Source organism: Eupeodes corollae, chromosome 1 (assembly GCF_945859685.1).
Source record: "Eupeodes corollae chromosome 1, idEupCoro1.1, whole genome shotgun sequence".
NCBI lineage: Eukaryota > Metazoa > Arthropoda > Insecta > Diptera > Syrphidae > Eupeodes > Eupeodes corollae.
The window spans coordinates 52,433,288-52,455,459 of record NC_079147.1 but is presented as its reverse complement, the minus strand read 5'-3'; the positions used below and the strand labels follow the sequence as shown (position 1 = coordinate 52,455,459).

At 35.8% G+C, this 22,172-nt stretch overlaps 1 protein-coding gene across 11 annotated transcripts in view; it reads right to left on the bottom strand.

Annotated features, from left to right (window-relative positions):
- Positions 1–22,172, bottom strand: part of LOC129938805 (F-actin-monooxygenase Mical) — a 230,362-nt gene that overhangs the window by 63,400 nt on the left and 144,790 nt on the right. For all 11 annotated transcript variants that reach the window (XR_008780483.1, XR_008780484.1, XR_008780485.1 and 8 more), the window contains exons 5-8: positions 1,402–2,389; positions 944–1,335; positions 518–880; positions 34–449 (exon numbers count right to left, since the gene is read on the bottom strand). Coding sequence is in view for 8 of the 11 variants with exons in the window: in XM_056046573.1 (XP_055902548.1) it covers positions 34–449; positions 518–880; positions 944–1,335; positions 1,402–2,388 (2,158 nt within the window). In the remaining 3 variants the exon portion in view is untranslated. The remainder of the gene's footprint in view (positions 1–33; positions 450–517; positions 881–943; positions 1,336–1,401; positions 2,390–22,172) is intronic.

The window sequence follows — 22,172 nt, the reverse complement described above, 5'->3', positions numbered from 1 at the left end:
ATCTATTAGGGGGGAATTAATTTCAAAACTTACCTTGACCAGGTTCATGCTTTCTCTGGCGTTTGACTTTTTCTTCGTCGAGTACTGAACGCCTCTGTGTCGTATGTGGTAAATCAGCAACATCTTGCATTGGAGATTTTGCCTTTCTTGATGACATTTGCAGGAGCCTTGAGAAGTCAGGAACGTTGTTTCTGTTTTTCTCTCTCAACTCGGAAACATCCAATTTCGGGTGCTTAACATGTGGAATCTCTCCACGGAATACTTCACAGATTTGTTCCAAATAATTGAGCCAAATCTTCGAATCAATCTTATCCAACTCAATTGAATCCTTGCCGCTCATAACCTTCGAGATTTTCAGTTCTTTGTCAAGAATTTTAAAGGCCAACTCATTGGATTCGGCTGCTGATAGTTCTTTAATTGAATTAAAATCGACTAGATCCGGGCGATACCTGTTTAAGAAACAAAAGAAAAACATCTTTAGAATGAGGTCAAGAACGATTTTCCGAGAGATTCAAACCTATTTATTAAGGCACAAAGAACCTTTCCATTGGTGAAGCAATCCGACACCTCATTCAAACTCTGAACAAATTCATACGAATGCAATTGAGCTTTTATCCATCTGAGGAGCACCGCACTCAATGGCAATGTATCACCTGTGCGTCTCTTCCTGCGCACCGGTGTTTCTGCTTGTGATGCTTGTAAGGCATTTGTGTCCATAAAGGTATGTTCCAAAATGGATTTGTCATCGGTATCGATGAGATGTTTAACCTGATACATATTTACCGAAGTCCGATTGAGATTAGGATAGCGTGTCGCTGGATCAACTGTATAGGAACCTATGTCACGTTGAAGGTTTTCAGGTGTAGTTTGAGCTAGAAGTCTACACAAAAATAAAGAATCTTATACAGTCTATGTCGTCTTTTTTTGTTAATTGCAAAAGTACCTGTAAATACTCTCCCTTTGAGCTAAAACACCAAGTATACTATTTTTAGGATTATTCCACAGTTTTATTGCATAGGCTGCATCCATACTCGAGAGAAAACCTCTCGCACAACCTGAACCTGTTGGCCAAAAGGGCTCTAGAAGACTATCACCGACTAGACACTGCAGAAGGCGGTAATTTTTACGAACAATCACCCGACTTGATGATTCTGCTGCAAACATTGAGGTAAAATCAAACATTGCAACGTCTGGCTTGCCGTAATGATTTACGGCGAATTCCAGATTTGGCATTTGGTATTTGGTTGAGAACTCTGCTGCCTCCCGGGCATAGTCCAGAAGTTTGTCTGTATTTACATTTTGTGATGCCAGAAGTTCAGCTGGGTCAGCAAAATCCTATTTAAAAGAAAAAAAAACCGTTAGCTTAAAATCTTTGTAGATATATGCAAAAATTCAACATACCTGCATAATCACACCCTTATCGATGAGACTGTGCTTCTTTGCAGTCATCACAAAGTAATGTGTTTCATCTTTGTAGTAAACTATATTCTCTAAATCTATTCCAGTCGTATGATACAATTCCTTGAAGAAGGCTTGATTAAATATAAACGCCACACCACTAATTTCCTCAGCTTTTGCTTCGGCTTCGGTCTTTTTGTTGATGAAATTCGCTGTGATGGCAATAGCCAGCTTGCCACGGAATTCCTTGCGTTTGAAGGCTTCCAATGTGTTACGTTTGCCATCGGCTCCAATGAGTACATCGAATTCATAATGTGACACCGCATGGTCTTCGGGACTGATGGCGGCTCGCCACCCACATCCCTCACTCGGTTCGATGGTGCCGTCAAATGAAACACCCTCATGAACTTCTACGCCCAACAGAAGGGCCACTTTCAATAAGATACATTGTATCTGTCTAATGGAAATATGATCAATGGAACCAGCACAGAACTTTCCATAGAATTTCTTTGCTCCGAGATTTCGAAGATCTGTTATAACAAAAGGCCACAAATGTAGAACATTATTACGTGATATCCGATCACGTTTCTCAACGACTACCACTTTAGCGCCAAGAAGTTGTGCTTCGATAGCTGTTCGCAGTCCGCAAGGACCTGCTCCAATGACTAGGACTCTTGTGCCAGTACATGCATTGCCTTTCGAATAGGCTCTGTGTGAGGCACGGGCATCGAATTTCTTCCATAATGCTTGTGCTTTCCATGAACGAATTTTCGCTTTTAATTTTGGATAGAATTCGTTGAGTGGAGCTGGCCTCAGGCCTATTGTGTCGCAGATATTCCGATGCAAGCCCAATACTTGACGCATTGTCGTTGCCAAACAGAATAAATCGAACATTTCAGCAGCCGCGGCTGCGGCATCATTATCAGCCATTTGTTGTTGTTGCTGAGCCAGCAGCTGTTGCTGTTGGCGTTGATTTGAAGATCGACTCATTCTGAAATAAAAAGAAGAGAAATAAGGATTAGGTTTAAGTTTTTTTGTTATGAAAGTTAAGGAGGTGAAATATTGAATTGTGAGGAGCAATTCAGAAAAGTTTGAGGTATTTGAGAAATGTTGGTACCATTAATACCCGTTTTGAATTTTGTAGTTTTAAGGTGTGTTGCTATCTAAGACACTTATCATCCTGATCCTGCAATGCGGTGTTAAAAAGGACAAAAGGAGATGAATGCACCTTGGATTGTTTCCAGATAAAAATTCTTCGTGTAAGCAGAGGAGACGATACAACGAGGAGCGAAGCATGGTTGAAGTGGCTGTTCGTGATGGATTACAGTACTTAGGCAAGGTTTGGCCCATTGTAATACCACAAGAATCTTGGCGCCTTCTTTTGATCTCTATGAAATCAATTCGAGTTTCTGAGACAGTTTGGTTCGTTATAAAGGAATTCTCCCAGGTAGGTCTTACAATTTTGACGTAGTGAATCACTGTTTCCTCCTCGTCCATACAGCTTCTGCAAGAGTCATTTAAGAATACGCAATTTATTGAGCTTATATACAATCTGCTTGGAGATATCATGCACCTTGAACGCTTTAAATCCAGGGTAGGCCAGATATTATTCGTGGCCCAACAAGTGGTGATGTGTCAGGTGAAACCTGACTTTGGAATTGATTCCTAAAAACTAAAAATTACGGAGTAGCCAATGCTGTTATCAGTCTACTGAAATGAAGCTCTAAGGCGAATAGTAGAGCTTGCATATACATATATCCTGAAGTGTCAGATGGACTAGGGATCTCAGTGCCGCAAATGAGCTCGTACGAAGATCGATCCGCATTTTAAGAATTTCATTGACAACCAAGATCCAGAAATGACTTCGATTGACAAATTTCTGGCAGAAGAGTTCCAAAGTTTTGATTTAATTATTGTGCTAGTTTGCATTTTATTAATTAAGTATCAAAGGGAACTCTTTAATTGTAGAGATGTTTGTGCAGATGTTATTGCACGTTGTTAAAGGTGCCTTTAATGTCAAGGAAGGTAACCAAAGTGTATTCTTTATGATGGAGGGAGTATTTAATGGTGTCTTATTGAGCGTGGAATGCAGTTTCCACCGTCTAACCCTTAGGCATGTTGTGACAGAGATAACAATCTTGTGCCAATGTTTGCTCTGAGGTGGATATCAATTAATCTCCCTTACGTCTTGAGAAGGAATGACATATAAGTCTTAGATCTTTAGGGTTAACTTGCAAGCATTTATCCACTTTGGTTATGAAGATAACTTAACTTCTCTTCACATTAAAGAAATATGGACCAGATTTAGGCAGCTCTTCTAGACTTATTCAGGAGAATTATGGCCCTGCTTCTGAGATGTCCTGGAATGTCTTCGAATACACGCCTACAGATCTGTGCATTAGAGGAAGGTCGAGGGTCAGCTGGAGCACAAAAGAGGAAAGTGGTCTCATTAAACTTGAAGTGGATACATTATGACTGAAACACAAACACGCTTCAACTTAGGCTTCGTTTGCGTTACGATGGGCCTACTTCGAGGTTGATTTGAATGACTTTTCCAATATGACATTTCTAAAATGGCACTTTTGTCATTGCCAGCTGTTATCTTTTCTCAAAATTTTGTTTTGATTTTTCGTGAAGTAAAAACTGGACAGTTTTAGACATAATAAGGGGCTTCATTTGCAGTCAACTTCATTCTTTGAACGTAAATTTTGATCAAGGCAACTAGTTAATTTTTTGAGTGTCATAAATTTTAAGCTCAGAACTTTACTTCAAGTTCATACTACAAAAACTACCAATATGATTACAGTCTACAGAACACTCTCAGGCAAGCTACAAGTCCATCTCGATTTGTATTTTGTATTGTAAAGAGATATTACTTATTTCTTTTCACATTTTACAAGGAAGCTTTTTTCAGAAAGCATGAAATGAAGTTGTGCAGAAAATATATAAAACATAGAGCAATAAAGTTTAGCTTTCGGTTGAATGAAAAAGCATTACCAACTGTCCTTTTGACAAAAGTAGACTTGGCTTGATAGTTGGTGATATTTTTCTTGACTAACTTTCTAGTTCCAATAAAGTTGCCTTAATTGGAAGGCAATTTTTTGACAGCTGACCAATCATATGCTAGAAACTTGACTTACTTCCAAGTCTCTTATGAGTTTTGAAATCGAAAAACAAAAAATTATCTCGGAAGTAGCTTACACAGCCTATAATAACCAATGGGAATCCCTCCAAAAGCAAATGTATTTTGTTTGTTGACTTTTTTTTACAGCTGTTGGGCTGTCAGACAAAGCAAATGTTCAGATAATTGAACTAGAGCTTCCGTTTGGAGTTATATTACGTAACATTAGGTTCTTTTCCTTACGATTATCAATCGTAACGTGGGGTCAAAGATTCATTGTGATAGCATGCATTGAATTCCTATGGCTGAACTCGTAAACGTCAGGTGAAGCCGAAGCGGATGCGTGTTTGTGATTCAGCCATAAACGTCAGACAAAGCCGAAGCTGGAGCGTGTTTGTGTTTCAGCCATTAAGCTAGGGACCGAGCTAGGTTGGAAGTTTTGTTGGATAAGGCCCTAGAGCACACAGGACTCTAACGCCACCGTAAGTAAGTAAGTTATCTTGCAATGACGAGGAATGAATTATCATGATGGAGTCTGTTTTTTTTTTGTTTTTGCTTGGTTAAAGTAAGGTAGAAAATTCCTGAAAATTGCTCTTTGGAACGATTGAGCGTGATTTCAACTATTTTAAAAATGTATTTAAAGAATATTACATATGTACAAATTTGGACATCCATAAGCCAAAACCATAATCGAATGCAATGTACGGGCTCCTAGTGTATCGTTCCCGCAATGCGAGTGAGCGAAATTCACAATCAGACCAGAAACATTACAAAAGCAAAAATTGTATGAATCTTTATAATTCACAACCTGTGCAATAAGTTTCCGTCTCATTAAATTGCGTACGCATAATTTTGTATTATGTGTAAGCGCACTTATTTGGTGCGCAATTTTTGTGTCTTGCATATTATGTGCATTCAATGGTACTCATGAAATAAATATCTATAGGCAAATCCATTTTAAACGTCTGTGATAAAATAATTAAATTAAATCCATTTTCGGACAGAGAATTGATAATAATAATTAAAAACAGACATAAACTGTGCAATGCACGCGTCAAGTAGCTTTTAATAAATAATTCATTTTATATAATTTATTGGACGACATCATCAATCTTCTGTTCGTGAAGGTGAATCATTGACGACGACTGGTTTCCCTCTTTTTATTTTCCTTCAGCAAATAAAGACTCATTGCAATTGAAATGCTTTTGGTGTTACATCGGAAGCAGGAGACATACTCGCTTTGAAAATGAAAGAAAATGTGTGTTGGATTGAAAGATTATTGATTTTTTTCTCATATTTTGAAATCGACATTAAATGAAAAATGATTATGTCAAACGAATGTTATTGGCAGTTCAATTCATGTCATCATAGATAGATTTTCTGATGAACTATGAAATTGTGTGCTGGAAAGAAGTTCTGATTTCGTTGCGTTGCCTCGTTGAAATTAATTTTTGCTCAATGCAATGCTTGAATTTCAAATCATTTTTGAGGGAAAATTGAATTTGACAAGAAGGCAGCGAGATAAAAATCTTAAAGTGATTTGATGTTGATTGCTCAGTCAAGAGTCAATAGCAAATATTTTGACAGATAACTTGTACGACGGATAGGCAAATTTATTCAAGGGTATTTTAGGTGTGATTCAAAATATTGCACGGTTTTTAATCCCTGTAGACATATTGGGTGGCGCAACAGTCCGTTTGAGAACTAGGGCCTAGTGACTGACAACTCTCAACCATTCCTGTGTCAGGGATGGAAGGGACCAACAGTTTTAAGCCGAATCCAAACGGCAAATTTGAGAAAGCACTTTTCATGACAAGAATTACTCTTGGAGAATTTGTCAATTCCAGTAACCGTGAACAAACCTTTAGGTGGCATAGGCAGGGATCGAACCCAAGGCCTTTCGCATGACAGTCCATCAACTGTGTTCAATTTGGTGTTGGAGAGGGTATCCTGGATAGGTGCATTTTTAGATACCTTATTGAACGAGTTGGATAACAAATTGAGATAGATGTCAAATAATAAAAACAACGTTCAGTTGTTCATAAAAGACAGACAAACATTTAGATTAGGTCGAGGTCCAAAATTATTGTAAAATAAAATTTTTTCTATGGATAATTTGAATGGTTCACTGTATTTTTACTATAAAAGGCTCCTTAAATTTGAAAGATATGTTAAATCAGCTATTCTTTCAGGTACACACATACACAATAAATTCTTGTATTCCTTTTTTGACTTTTCACTTGTTTTAGATCAACTGTTCTTTTACACGTAAAATACTATCAAAAAGCTATCTGGATACCGCATGGGTCTGAGATTGAACAGACCGTTGGGCCGCTTTTAAATAATAATGTTTTTTTTTTTTTGTAGTTCAGGCACGGTCAACTGAACGTAGAGGTTAATGAGGTAAAGTTCCGAGTTTGAAGCTTATGGCACTTGAAAAACTATCTAATTGCCTTTGTCAAAATGTACGTACAAAGAATGCAGTTGACTGCAAATGAAGTCCTTATGTTTTCAGAACCTGCCCATTTTTTGCGGGTGTGTATCATTATCGATTGATAGGTAATTAATATCAAAGTTTAACAATTAATTAGAGTTTTGATAGCTGAATATTATCCAGACTGCTGTGAATACTAAGGTTTTCATAATAATCAATGAAAAGTTGTTAAATTTGAATCTTAATACATTAAATTTTAAAAGGCTGAATTTAAATTTTTGTCATTAAACAATTGATAGTTGACACTCAAAATGAGAGTATTTAATTGTAGTTAAAAGATAACGCACTTAGTTAAGTTTATTCGTCAAACAAAGTTACAATAGGTACTTTAGTGATCACTGGATAATATAATACATACAATTTAAATTTCTCTTAAACACCTGGATATTGGTTAATTGGAAGCATACACAGTTCTAAGTATGGAAAATTAAAAAAACGGTTGGTTTCGAAGCAATCTCGAAGGAACATTAATCCCAATTAGAGCTAAAATTTGTGAACAATTAGGAGAACATAAGTAGGAGATCTATGTCCCATTGAAGTCTTTTCACTACAACTCTCGTAAATCGTTATTGGATCTTTTCAATTCTAAATGAATGAAGAAAACATGAAGCATTCCAGATTACACTGCAGTATTCAAGATTAGACCTTACAAACGCAAAATATCAACACTTTAAGGTGTGTGGATCGGAAAACTACTTTGAGTTTCGCAATATGAAATCTAATATTGAACTGCCTTTAGCAACTAAAAAATCTATATGCTTTACAAAGTCAAGTTTTTTTTGTCAAAAATAACACCAAGATTTTTTTAAAGGTTACAACGCACAATGGCATATGATTGATTTTATGGATAAAATTAATTGGACAACGGTCTCGAGAAAACGTTAGGCTTTGGCATTTGGAAATGTTTAAATGTAAACAGCTAGCTAAACACCACACCGATAAAAAATCAAGATCTTGTTACAGAAGAAAACAATCATGTTCAGATTTTATACAACGTACATCAAGCACTTTGAATTTAAAAACATATCTGGAATGTCGTTTATAAACAAAAAAAGAAAAGGACCAAGGTGGCTTCCTTGCGGGACACCCGACGTAACATATACCATTCTAAAAAGTTTTAGTGAAAACCTACTTTAATTATCTTCATAAGTAAAGCATCATAATTGACTCTGTCAAAAGCTTTAGAAAAGTCAGTATAGACAACATCATACCGATAACCTTTCTCAAGTGCATTCAAGACTAAATTACTAAAAATAGCGAGGTTAGTTGCAGTGTGGTTCTTCCAGCTACAAAACCATGTTGGTATGGTGAAATCATTGCTTAAAAAGAAGGAGTTAATTTATTATAGTCTAAATTTGGGAATCGTAGCAATTTTACAAATTGGACGATAGGCAAGATGTATTATTAAAATTTGAAAACTTAAAACGACTGCTTGTTGATGTGCAGGTTCATGGAAATTCAGAATTTTTAAGACTGGGAGAATATTTCTTTAGATAAATTAAATGGATATCGCCATAAAATCAAGATATTTTTATAGGAAATTAGACATTTAAAATAGCTATTTACAGAAGTGGCCATTATATTGCTGAATTATATATGATTTTCTCTTCTTCCTGATGACAGATGACGGTCAATAGTATATCCAAGGCTGGTGCGCTGATCCACTACTTTAATTAAACGATCACTTAGCCAAATATTAGGCAGAGTAGAGAGATCGTACTTTTTCTTAGAAATTGGAATGACTAAGGTCTTGGAAGATTTAAGAATAGGCCATTTGAAATGGACCACGCATTAATTTGGATGGAGAGGGACAGTTCATTGAACTGATGAAAAGGCCTGGCAAGGTGGAGTTGAACATCATCAGCATACAGGTGAACCGATTTGTGCGAACAACACGCAGGCAGATCGTTGATGAACATACAAAAGAGTATTGGACTAAGAATCGAACCCTGTGGGACTCCTTGCGTAACTGGTCTGAAAGCTGAGCATTTCCCTCCAGAAAAAAACCCTTTGTGATCTGTCAGATAGATAGTCACCAATTAGCGAGCATGCCCGCTGACTGAAGCTGAAGAAGTTGACGAGTTTCCACTTTAGTCTAGTAAGCAGAGGAGATTTATTTGATCCTTATCATAGTCCACCCTAACATCTTCAAGAAGATTAACCATTGCAGTAGTGCAGCTATGATTTGCTCTGAAACCCGATTGTTTTTCAAACAGCAAGTTGTTATGTGAAATATGACTTAAGATATGATGGTCAATTATCTTCTCAAAGACCTTAGAGAGGCAAGTTAGTTTTAAAACCACAATTTTGGGTGGGCTTAAGGTAAATTAAGATTAAAGGACAACTCTTTGTTCACAAAGTTTTGATATATTTTTCAGTAATTGACACTTTATCGTACTTGAAATAATCATGCCGATTTCTAAATGTGATGAATGAAGTGATTTTTTTAGCATTTGTAGTATGGTACAAATGTCAAAATTGACATTGCCTTGTACGCAATTTATCTCTATCTAAAAAGATACTCGAAATATCTGATTGAATTCAGATATTTATAGCTCATCGGACCTAGGACCTAAATTATGGACAACATTTTTGTTCACAAACTTCCTTAAATAATTGTTAAAAATGGGCTTTAAGTACAAATGGAATGCAATGAATTGCGAGTGGATTCGGAATGATTTTTTGACATTTTTACGATGGTAGTAATGTCAAAACTGACATTTGTTTCTCCCCGCAGCCTACTTTTAGGATATTGTAATCGGTGTGAATTTGGAGTCCTTACATTTATGAGATTAAATATTACCTAAAGCAGTATTCACATGAGCGCGACCAACGAACGACGAATGAATTGCAAAATGTGAGTTTATATACGTTTGAAGATATATTTCCACACAAATTCTTAACAAAACGATAGCAATATATTTTCTATTTCATTTATGATGCATACTTTTACCTTTCAAATTTATTCGTCGCGGAAAAAATTGCAGTTGATACGAACTGTCAAACTTTATTCGCGTTCCACATTATCCACACTCGCAACGAATAAAATAATCGCGGTTTTTAACCTAAAAAAAATCATTTTTGTTTTGGTATCGGTGGTGAATGCTGTTTGGCTGTGGCTCCTTGTCAAACTTTATTCGCGACGAATTAAAAACTCTCATAAGAAAGAAATGTCAAAATCGACGAATATTCGTTTATTCGTTGGTCGTGCTCATGTGAATAGTGCTTAAAAGTCTATATTATTATTTATAGGTACATCCCTTATAAGCGATATGTTTTAGTGTTTCGTGGAACGCACAAATCGAAACGGTTATATTGTTGGCACCAAGAAGTCTATCATATAAATCGTCTAAATACCAAAGATTCATAATCAAAACAAAAGAAAACTACAAAATATTGTTGAACTTATAGCCAATGCAAGTCTAGCAAAAGAGGTGTAGGCACGACTTTATTATTGACAGAAAAAAACAACCAATTTGAATATTTTCCAATAGCTTTGTTATTGAAATTAATTTAAAAAAAAGCAACCCCTCTTGTCTGCCATCTTATGTCTACATATATATAATTTTGCCGGTATAGACGGTTTTTATTAGATTGGCATTTCCTTTCCTAAACGGCACAACAAAGGAAACTAGGTATAAGGTTAGGTATGGTCTTTGGTGTACGGGTATATAAGAAAAACACTTTTCAATGTCAATAGACTTTTCATGCATACTCGTATATAAAATAAATTATGTATATTGATTGCAAAAGTTCTCATCTTTGAATTGACTAGCCAACTCATAATGAACAAAGAAAAATATTATTAAGTTGGTACAGAAATAAGAAGCAAAATAAAAACAGACAAGGGAAAGACTTCTCAACTTATTCGTATCAATAAAATTTTCTATATCTTAATGTTCTCCGAAGAATAACGATGACGATAACGAAAGAAGACGGCGCGGCGGCGGTGGCGGCGGCCGGCCGGCGTAGACGACCACGACGACGACCTTTTAATTCTAAATGCGTCTGAAAAAAGTCTGAAGGAACTGAACTTTTGTCATTATTTTTGCTTGTAGTTGATGCTTTTTGTGTGATTCACCCTCCAAGTTCATTTCTATTACATCGCACTTTGTCATCGTTTTTATTTTATTTTTGGGAACATGTGGAAGAAAACTTTCCCTTACTCGAAATTTATCGTTCGTATTTTTTGTGATATTTTTAACTTCATATTGTGTAAATCTTTGAAAGGAGACTTCATAGAAGTCCGCTTGAAAGATGCCAAAATTAAAACACAAAGGTTGCAAGCGCCACAAAAATATTATGATAAATTATTATGTGTTATTTTTTATTGCAAAAGCAATATAATATGAGGAAAAGTTTAATGGCATCAGCGTCATTGCTACTACGAGAAATTATCATCATAACACAAAAAGAGAATAGAACAGAGGATGCCTACAGTGGGGTATAACACATAAGAAGACATAATTTAAATTATATTTCTTTAATCGAAATCTGTTTCATAGTTTTAAATTGATTAATATTCACCCCTATTATAGATTCCGATAATAAAACTGCGAAGTGTAGAACGAGTCAAATGTCAATTTTGACATTTCTGACATACGAAAAATGTCATCATGTAATTGGCTAAATGCAACTTTAAAATGAGCTAAAATTTCAATTCCGATCGACACGTAGTGTAAAATTTTCAGCTACAAAGTTAGTGCACCCTGATTTTGACGTTTCGCAATCAGCTGCTCGGTAAATACTCAAGAATTCAAAACGAAATCATTCAGTATTTAAATACAAATACATATCACTCATGTTATATTTAATGTTTGATTTTATTTAAAAACAAAATAAAATACTAAGTTCTATAATATGGCCATTGCGAATATTTCGTTGTAGAAGTTCACATCAGCAATTTTTTTCAAAATTTGGGTTACAATATTTAAGAACGTTTTACAAATAACTATTTTTATTAAATTTCAACTACAAATGGGTTCCGGAAAGACGTTGACAGTAGCAGAAAGAGGACAAATCGATGCTTTCAAGGAAATGGGACTCTCAAGCCGAGAAATAGCAAGGAAGCTGAACAGAAGTAAGACAGTTGTAAACAACTATCTTGCTGATCCTCAAAACTATGGAAAAAACCAAAAAGGACGCACAGCCCAAGCAACAACATCCCGAGAAAAGCGGTTAATTTTACGTATTGCTTCAAATTCTACTCAATCAGCTACTAAAATAAGGTCCAAAAGCGGAGTATCAGCCAGTATTTCGAAAGTCCGACTGATAATAAGAAAAGATGGTACTATCCATAGAAGAAAACTCAAAAAGAAACCTGTTCTAAAGCAAGTACACAAGGAGCTGCGAATGAACTTTGTAACAGAACATGTCTCTTGGAGCAGTCAATGGAAACGCGTCGTCTTTTCGGATACAACTTTTATTTCCATGATTTAAGAAAAGAGGAACTAATTTTGGGAAGACATCACAGCCGTACATCAGGTGTTATGGTGTGGGGAGCTATCACCTACTATGGCAAAATCGAATTGGAGTTTCTTTCTCCAACAATGAACGGAAACAGCTACAAATACTTGTTGGAACGCTCATTTCCGAAGATGAAAAATATTTTTGGACCTCTCCCTTGGATTTTCCAACAAGACAATGCCCCCATCCACACTTCCAGGGTTGTCAAAAGCTGGATTTTATCAGAAAACGTAGAGCTTTTGCCATGGCCACCCTATTCACCGGACTTGAACATAATCGAAAACGTATGGGCATGGCTATCTCGAAAAGTTTATAAAGGCGGTAGACAATTTGAAGACAAGGACTCCTTAATTGAAGCTATCCGTGATGCCTGGGACGAGATTTCACTTGACTATTTAAAAAAAACTTTATGATTCCATTCCAAACCGTCTAATAGAGGTCATATCGAAAAATGGGGGGCATACTCATTATTAATTGAGAAAAACTTAATAAATAAATGTTTGAAAACCAAAAACTGTAAACATTTCTTTCATTTTTTTGATATTTTATAAGATTTTTCATGTGGCCTCATCCAAGTGACGCACTTTTTCATACTGTTTTTAAGTAGCTCTTTAATTAATGTAGGGAAATTCCAACAGTTTTTTCTATTTAAGCCCTTAATTTTATTACTTTTTTTAAAGAAAATATCTACCTACTCAAATGTAGTAAATTTTTATTGGTACGAAATTCCCAGCAGGTATAAAGAACGAAAATCGGTTGAAAAATATGTGGCCTCATCCTAGTGATTGGCAGTGTATGACAGTTCGGAATTGGGTAGTTTTGTAATGCAATTTTGCATTCACAAAACTAGTTGAATTTTGCTACGTAGTTACTAGCTTTATGAACGTGCCCATTAAGTCTCTCCGAATATATCCGAAACTCAATTAGAAGATTCTGTAATAGGCAGGATTATCTAAAATAATAAATATATAATTGATTGCAGACCCCAGATATGTACTTGACAAATTTCCTCGTTAAAAACCCTTAAATCACTTTAATTTTGAAAATTTTATAATTTATATCAACAACAAATACGTTTTTCAATAAATTCCAGCTGGGCTTTTTTACTAAGGATGATTTTGTGTGCAAAATTGGTTCAAAGTTAGAGTCATTGACTCGGAATTTTGTTATTGAAATTCGATACAAAAATGTTTTGTTTGTGGCCAATGGAACACAATTGAAAAATAGATTTTTCTTAATTCTGAAAGTGTAGTTGTCAAAATTTTCATTTACATAAGTTTCAGAATTAATTAATTTTTAATTTCTTCATATTTGGGGCGGATTATTTTAAACTTAAGATGTTTTGAACGAAATTTACTTAATCGATTGAAGAACAAACTAGTTTAGTCAAAGTGACAGATAAAAATCGTATAAGTTTTGCGTCTATTTTACTGTTTTTCATCAATGGAACATGAAAAAAGGCAGCATCACGATGAAAATGTATTGATTTGTCTTTTTCTTATTGCTAAAAAATTCTTTGTTGTCGCGACATTAAAGTAAAGTTGCGTTCACACTGAAAGTTCAAGGATGCAGTTCGTTATCAAATCAAATAAAAATGACAACTTTTACTTTCGAATTTTAAATAAAAAACAAATATTTACAAATTATACAAAATTCAGTTATACAATAATTAATTACAAGTCTTTTAAGATCTATTTTTTAAACCGTCGCGTCGGTCAGATTGACAGAATATGAATTCTGATAGCGAAAACAAACAAAACTATTAAGATAAAAAGTGAGATTAAATGTATTAATAAAATTAAATTGCTGGAAATTATTTTTAAGTTTATATAAAACAATTTTTTTTTTAAATTTCGATGATATAGCAAAAAGAAAAAAAGTATAAACAAATTTAAATGCACTGGAAGAATTAAAAGCTCTCTGTAAGAATTCTTTTTCTGTAAGCCATTGCGCATTGGAGGAATTTGTAAAGTCTATCCCAGCCTTTTGCTCCATTAAAGGGTTGGATTACTTTTTCAGCTTCAAAAATGTTCCGACGGATTTCTTGGATAATTGGACAAAATCATAAAAAGTGTCCGATATTCTCTCTCTCATGGGTATTGCAGAGTTGGCACTCGATTGGCAGGTCTGGTCTGTGAGGTATGTAGTTCAGAGAATGTATCTCACCTCTTGCTCGTAGAATTGAAGAAATCAATCTGGTCGTCGAAGAAGTTTGATTCTCCCAGGTTAAACTCCAACTTACTATAGAAGTCTCTATACAGCGATGCTTTGGCCTGGTTGATGAAATTTTGCTGATATTTCTCATCCAATTTTACAACAAGTGAGCAAAGATCGATGCACCTGTCAAATTTACAAGATCGATCCAAGTTTGTACAAAATCAAGCCGATTTATGATGATAAATTTAAATACTCTGGCCAGCTTTGATGATTAGAATCGGACTATTTTGACAACGTAATCGATGTTCAAATGGTACACATGTGCATTCAAGAGGACACAAGCGTCCACAGGTTTTTCTCAAAACCCACCTCTGTCTATCAACTCCTAGTCTCAATTCCCCGCGGTGAACATCGGGTGCCTAGTACCTCAACTGGAGATTGGGTTCCAACCCCAGTGGAAAGTTGTTGAAGGCAGCAAACGAGAGAGGGGGCAGAGGTGTTTAAACTAAGGCACCTCTCCTTATCCAGGCGGCAGCGGACGAATTCTCGAAATAGAATCAACGGTGGCGTCTACAGTTCCAGTAAGGTTGAACTACTTAGTGAACACCTTATAGGGCTTCATCGACTTATTAGGAGCCCAGGGCTATAGGTAGCGGTTTTATCCGGCTCCCCATCTTTGGAGTTATACTAAGGATCTGGCCCTCTAGGATTGGGGGTTGTGCCGTCGGGGTGACTTCCTGGCCACGTAAAAGCTTCATAGTTGCGAAGCACCAACAAGCCTCGGATACGGACGGATTTACTGTTGACAACCCACGCAAACGAAATAAGGACAACAAACTTCGGATCTGTAGGTAGAATGTTAGGTCCCTTAACAGACCACGTGCAGCCGAACAAATAGCGGAAGCTATAAACTGCTGCAAGGCAAATATTACCACCATCCAAGAAGTGCGATGGGATGGACCGGGCAAACGCAAACTAAAACACTGCGATGAATACTACGGCCGCGGCGCCGTGACTTCTAACGAGAACAAAGATAGCGTCTATTTGGGTGTGGATTTGTTGTTGGAACTAGACTCAGCTAAAAAGTCTTGAGTTTCAACAGTATGAGCGAGCGCATAACGAAAATCTGCATCAAGGCAAAATTCGCCAACCTAAGCCTAATACGTGCGCATGTCCCAACAGAGGAGAAAGATGATGACACCGAAGACATATTCTTCGAGCTCTTCGGCAAGACTTATGAGCAGTGCCCTGGCTTTGACATTAAAATTGTCCTAGGAGATTTTAATGCCAAGCTAGGAAGAGAAGACATCTTTGGTGGCATAATCGGGAGATACAGCCTGCACGACACCACCTCCGACAACGGATTCAGGCTGATCGAATTCGCTGCGGGGGGAGACGTTCTGGTAGCTAGTAAGCAGTTCACACATCTTAATATCCACAAGGGGACATGGAAATCTCCTGATCAATCAACCGTCAACCAGATTGACCACATTGCGATCGACGCACGACACTTCTCCAGTATCCAGGATATCCGAACATTCCGAGAGGCCAACATTCACTCGGACCACAACCTCGTTGTAGCCAATGTACGGCTACGGATATCCCGATCCAAGCCAAAACAAGGAAGTACTGTGAGAAGTTTCGACATTAGACGGCTACAATCGCAAGAGACTGCCATTTCCTTTTCGCGATCGAGTCTCTTGTAACCTCTTAAGGAGTCCTATGCTGCCTGCATTAAGCATTGGAAACCAGTGGCAACATTGCCTTGCAGCCATCAGAGATGCCGCCTCTGAAGTGCAAGGTTTCACACGGCGACCACAGCGAAACCCCTGGTTTGACAACGAATGCCGGCAAGCGCACGCAGCGAAACAACAGGCATACAAAACGGCGCTGCACAGCAGGACCAGAGCTTCTCGCGAGCTCTACGAGCAGAAGAGGAGAGAGGAACACCGGCTTCTTAGATGGAAAAAAAAGACCCCGAGAAGGAATGAGGTTCGTAAATTTTACCAAAAGTTAAAAAAAAAAATTTCCAAGGGTACCAGCCACGAACCGAAGCCTGTAAAGACGATCAGCGGACAACGTAGTAGAACCGTAGTCTATGTTGAGAATATGGAAAGACCACTCCTCCAAATTATATAACGTCGATGACGAACCGAATTCCGCTGTAATAGAGATAGAACCACTCAACCTCGGCGACGCAGATCAACAATTCCGTCTACCCGACCTTGACGAAGTGAAGATAGCTATATCTAAACTTAAGTCAAACAAAGCTGCTGGAGCTGACGGCATCGCTGGCCAACTATTCAAAGTAGCAGGCGATGACTTGGTAGGGAGCATGCACCAACTCATCTGCAAAATTTGGTCGGAAGAAAGCATGCCCGATGAGTGGAATCTCAGCATAGTGTGCCTGATACATAAGAAAGGTGACACTCTAAATTGCGCCAACTACAGAGGCATCAGGACTCCTTAACATTGTTGCTGTTCGTCAACAACCTGATTGGTCCTTATTAGTTTGGCTTCAGACGAGGAAAATCCACTATCGACCAAATATTCACACTACGGCAGATCTTGGACAAAACCCAGGAACTTCAAATTGATACCCAAAATCTCTTTATCGATTTTAAAGCCGCGTATGACAGCATCTATAGGGATGAGCTCTACCGAGCAATGTCTAGTTTTGGCATCCCTGTCAAACTTATCCGTTTGTGCAGAATGGCGATGGAGAATGCACGCTGCTCTATCAAGGTCGGAAAAGATCTTACCGATGCATTTGATGTCAAAAAAGGTTTTCGACAAGGCGATGCTCTGAGACGCATGTTGGTTGAGGCCCAGGTCCCCCTGAATCACCCCGGTCGGAACACGGAACAAACTTAAAGTACTTTTAAAACACCACATAAAGTTGATAAATTGTAAAATTTAAATCAATCGTTTTTTAAGGACTCAAAATATAAAATTTTTATTATGAATAAAGGTTTTGATTGAGCAGTAAAAAGTTCTGTTCCTTTCTACTCTCACCTAAGTTTACCAAAAATATTTCAAATTACAATTATTTCAAAAAGTAAAACTATATTTAATGCCAATTAAGGCACAATTATTATACACCAAGAGCCAAAACAAACAAATTTTGCAACATGAGTACCTATATGTACTCGTAAGTACTTTTCCGTCGATGGTATATAACCAAGTCCGCATCAATTTTAGCAAGTTTTCGCTTATAACAAAGAAAGATAAGATGATCTCGCCGGTCGTCTCGTAAACATTTTTCATAAAGACATCTTTTTTTCACGCGAGGTCTTGAATGATGAGAAGAATAAGAAATACAAAAAATAAAAAGATTAATTGGCCGCACTCATTGCCCGACAACGGTATTTCTTGTCATCTTGTTGCATTCAGAGATTAATGTCTTCCTTGACATTTCACTCAAAATGATATCGTATGGTCTTTTTCATTTTAATTTAAGAGCGATACCCCTTTAAGAATGAATGAAGAGACACTTCTTATAATATATGCACTTCGTTGATTGGTTGTTGTAATTTTGTAAATAAATACAAAAATAACAGTTTAAAATACACCATTTAAATTAAATTAAAATTAAAATGAAAAGAAATACATCACTTTAATGGGCATCTTCGCACTTTCCCCCCTTTTTTTCTTTTTCAACGCCAAATGACAGAAGACACCAGACAATGACTTGGTCTGCAATCGTTTATAACATTGAGAGTTCTCAGTACTGTCAACTCGACACGACGACACCACCCAAGAGGTGAAGAGATGTCATCTAGTGGAAAGTGTTCGAATTAAAAATAGACATCGATTAAAGATGAAACAAAAAAAGAGAACTACTGATGGGGCGCCCTCTGGTTGTGGTTGGATGTAACGAGATGAGTTAATTGATATCGACACTCCATTCGGCATACCAATTACGAATTGTTGTTATTTTTTTGCTCGTGGGCGGCGGCGGCGCTGCAGGCGGCGACGACTGTCAATTAATGCGGCAAAAGCAATGATTCGACGAGTTTAGCCGGTATCACGAGGCGCCTTATTTGAATCTTAGGGTGAGGGCTATTATATGCGAGTTGGTTTACGAATTGGTTAATAGTTTACGTGATATTGATACAAAATTAATAATTATGATGATGCATCAGCGCAAATCAACAAACGGATAAGGTCTGGTCTTCTTGGTCATCATAATTTTACGAAGTTAAGTCGTTGAATTTCATTGAACTCAGCGACTTATTTCAATGTCTTATTTTGTATTAATAATTAAAAACAAAAAAGGGAATTGAATTGTTCTTAATTAGGTGTGAAATTAAATGTTCTTTGTTAATTGTCAACGATGCTTATTGAATCATATTGTCTCGTTACAATACAAATTTGAATGCCTTAAAATATATTTTTAAGAACAAAAATTTAAAGAAATTAGCAACATTTCTAGTAGTCAATAATTTAAGTACTTAAACAATGAAGAACTGTTCTTTTTAGCACAATACTATTATTTAATATTAATATATTATATTTAATATATTTATTTTGTAAAATATTTTCGAACATGGTTATAATTATTAAAGACTGTGACCCACTGATCTTGAAGTTTGATTCACAAAAATGAACTACTTGACAGCTGTCACTTTTGGATTTGGAATCTTTTGACATTTCACAAATAGAATCTTTGCTTCAACAAAGCATTGAAAATGTTAAAATTTACTTAAAAAAAACTTTTGGTAGACCCGACGTAAAGCACCTGCTCGTCTGCAAATAAGGAAAATATGGGACAAATTTGAGCAGTTATGTACCACCGTGTGCGTCGCTCAAGAACAACTATTAACATAATTTGTCAACAATACGAATACGATTAAGAGTATTCGTATTGTTAACGAAACAACCAGGTTTTATAGATTCCCCGTTGATTTTTGGAATTAGACATTTACCAAACGACAAACGTTGTCAACTATTGATCCAAATTCCAGTGACGTGCGGCAGTCCATTTGACTGGGTAGACACAAATTTTGATTCATTATTTCGCATTGTAATAATGAATTAATAGTTATCTTATCTTCTATAGGTAGCATTGAAAATTTTACATTTGTATCATTTGAGAAATACTCAAAAATATCATCATTTCCTGAAAAATCCATTTTACAAATATGTATTGATTTACGCAATACAGGTTGGCAATCTCAAAAATTTACAACCTTAACTTGTCCTGTCAGAGTCCAATATCAAAATGAAATGAAAATAATTTAATTCACATGTAAGACGCAACGTCTTCCGACAAAGCTCAATATCGATAATTCGATTTTTTTCAAAAACAAACCGATAGATTTTTTTAAATTCTTGCTAAAATTTGTGTTCTTAGTTTAGCTTCTTTCAATATAAAAATATATAAAGGCTATCCCATCCCAGCTAAAACCGTTATTTTGTTTTTAAGTTTTCTCAAGAACTAACCTTTTTTTTTTCTGCCAAAAATATCATTGGTTTTTATTTTTAATTTAAAAAACAAATATTATTTTTTTCGAAATTTGATTTCTTGAAAATGGGTTATCATTTTTTACAAAATTGAAATGCCAGTCGTCTAATAATAAGTTCAAAATTATATTCCAAAAATATTTTTAAACTAAAATTCAATAACTATTTTCAAACGCAAGTTTAAAAAAATTGTATTTTTTCTTGAGAAATCAAATGGCATTTACATTTTTGAAAACAAATTTTCTTGCAGGTATATTTTAATTTAATTAAGGAAATAGTTTTAGACAGACATTTTTGAATACATGAGCGAGTTCATGCTAACCAGTCGTGCATTTTATTTTTTTTTGTTTGTTACAGTTTTAAGTTATGCCCTAGTCTTATTTTGGATTTGATTGTTTGTTTTCAATATCAAAAGATATTTTCAAGTTGTCTAAAAAGAAAGAAAAAGGTTTGTTGATGTACTAAAATTGTATTACGATTCCAATAACTATTTCTTGAAGAACTCGTCCTTTGCAATAAAAACATCCTAAAGTCATTTGATATTACCAACACTATCCCAATCTTTGCTTTTTCGTTGCTAACAAGCAAGATTTAATTTAAGAAATGTTACACTAACATCTTGAAGTATATGATATGAAGCCTTAAATAATTAATTTTTTTTTCTATTTTTTATTGAAATAATATAATTTAAAAATATGTAGAATAATAATTAAGAAAAAGTTAATTTTTGAAATCTACTTCCATTTTTCTCAATCTACTTCACTTTTTTCCTAAAATCTACTTCCACTTTTTTTTGAGAAGTGGTAACACTTGCCTGCTGCCGCTGCCGCTGCGTTTTGCGTTGATCACATTCACTGTGCTACTCCTCCTGACTGACACTCGTTCTCTTCATGAAAAATTCGAATTAAGAATTTACTTTCAAAACAAACAAGCGATTAGACAGATTCACTTATGTCTACTAGCTTCCATACAAAATCAGTTTTTGGGAATGATAAGCTAACCCTTTTCCCTTCATATAACTTTAAAGGGAAACAAAGACACTGTCTTCGTCTTTACTCGTGTCGTGCCATTCGTACTTTCGGTATTCGGTGTTCGTTCGGGAGGTTCGTTAATAGAAGTCAGTCATATATGTAGAGCCAAGCTATCCATCATATAGCATATAGCATGATGTTGGTATATGTGAGGTAGTGATATAAATAAAAGTAGAAATAGGTGTGAATGTAGATTGTAGATACACATATAAATGGGTTAGACAAAAAATGACAAGAAGTAGGTACTATGGGATAGGAAATATTATTCTTAATGAAATCAAAATAGGAATTAGTATAATTAGGTATGTACAAATTTTTGTTTTTTTCCATGCATATTATTTTTAAAGTTATGTATTTAGGTACTGTAGAGAGTAAAGTATTGTTTCAAATCTGAAGGGTAGACACTGTCTAAAACGTCTTATTGACGCACCGTCACTGCCAAATTCAATTTCATTTGTACATAATGTGGCACTCCTCTCAGATGATAGTGACACCTGCTATCTCAGGTTTTGATTATTTCAGATGGAATGGGGCTAAGAGCAAGCCCGACGTATACGTTGCGTCAACGTATAGAACTGACAGCTCGATTAATTACACATAAGCATAATAGGGTTTTCACACCAAGGTCAAAACCAGGTTTTCGCGAATTTATCGGTTTTCGCCGAAAACCTACATTGAAAACTCAAGTTTTCCCATAAATTTTTGGTAAACCACAAGTTTTGGTAAGCCACAAGTTTTGGTAAGCCACAAGTTTTGTATAAAACCTCTCGAAAACTAGTAGCAATTCAAAGTTGAACTAAACAAACAAACCTTTCGAAACATTTAGCGATCAAACTAATGTAAGCAAAACAGCTGATGGCTGCTGTCAAACCAAATATGTATTTCATTTTGAAATAAATTTGTGTCTTAGAAAGTAATATTATTTAAACAATTTCCTTTTACGTAAAATAAGAATGATTGCTTTTTGTTTTTTATTTACGGAATATGGAAGAGGAAACTTTGGGGGAGCTGCATGGCAACAGAAAAAATTGCGGGAAAA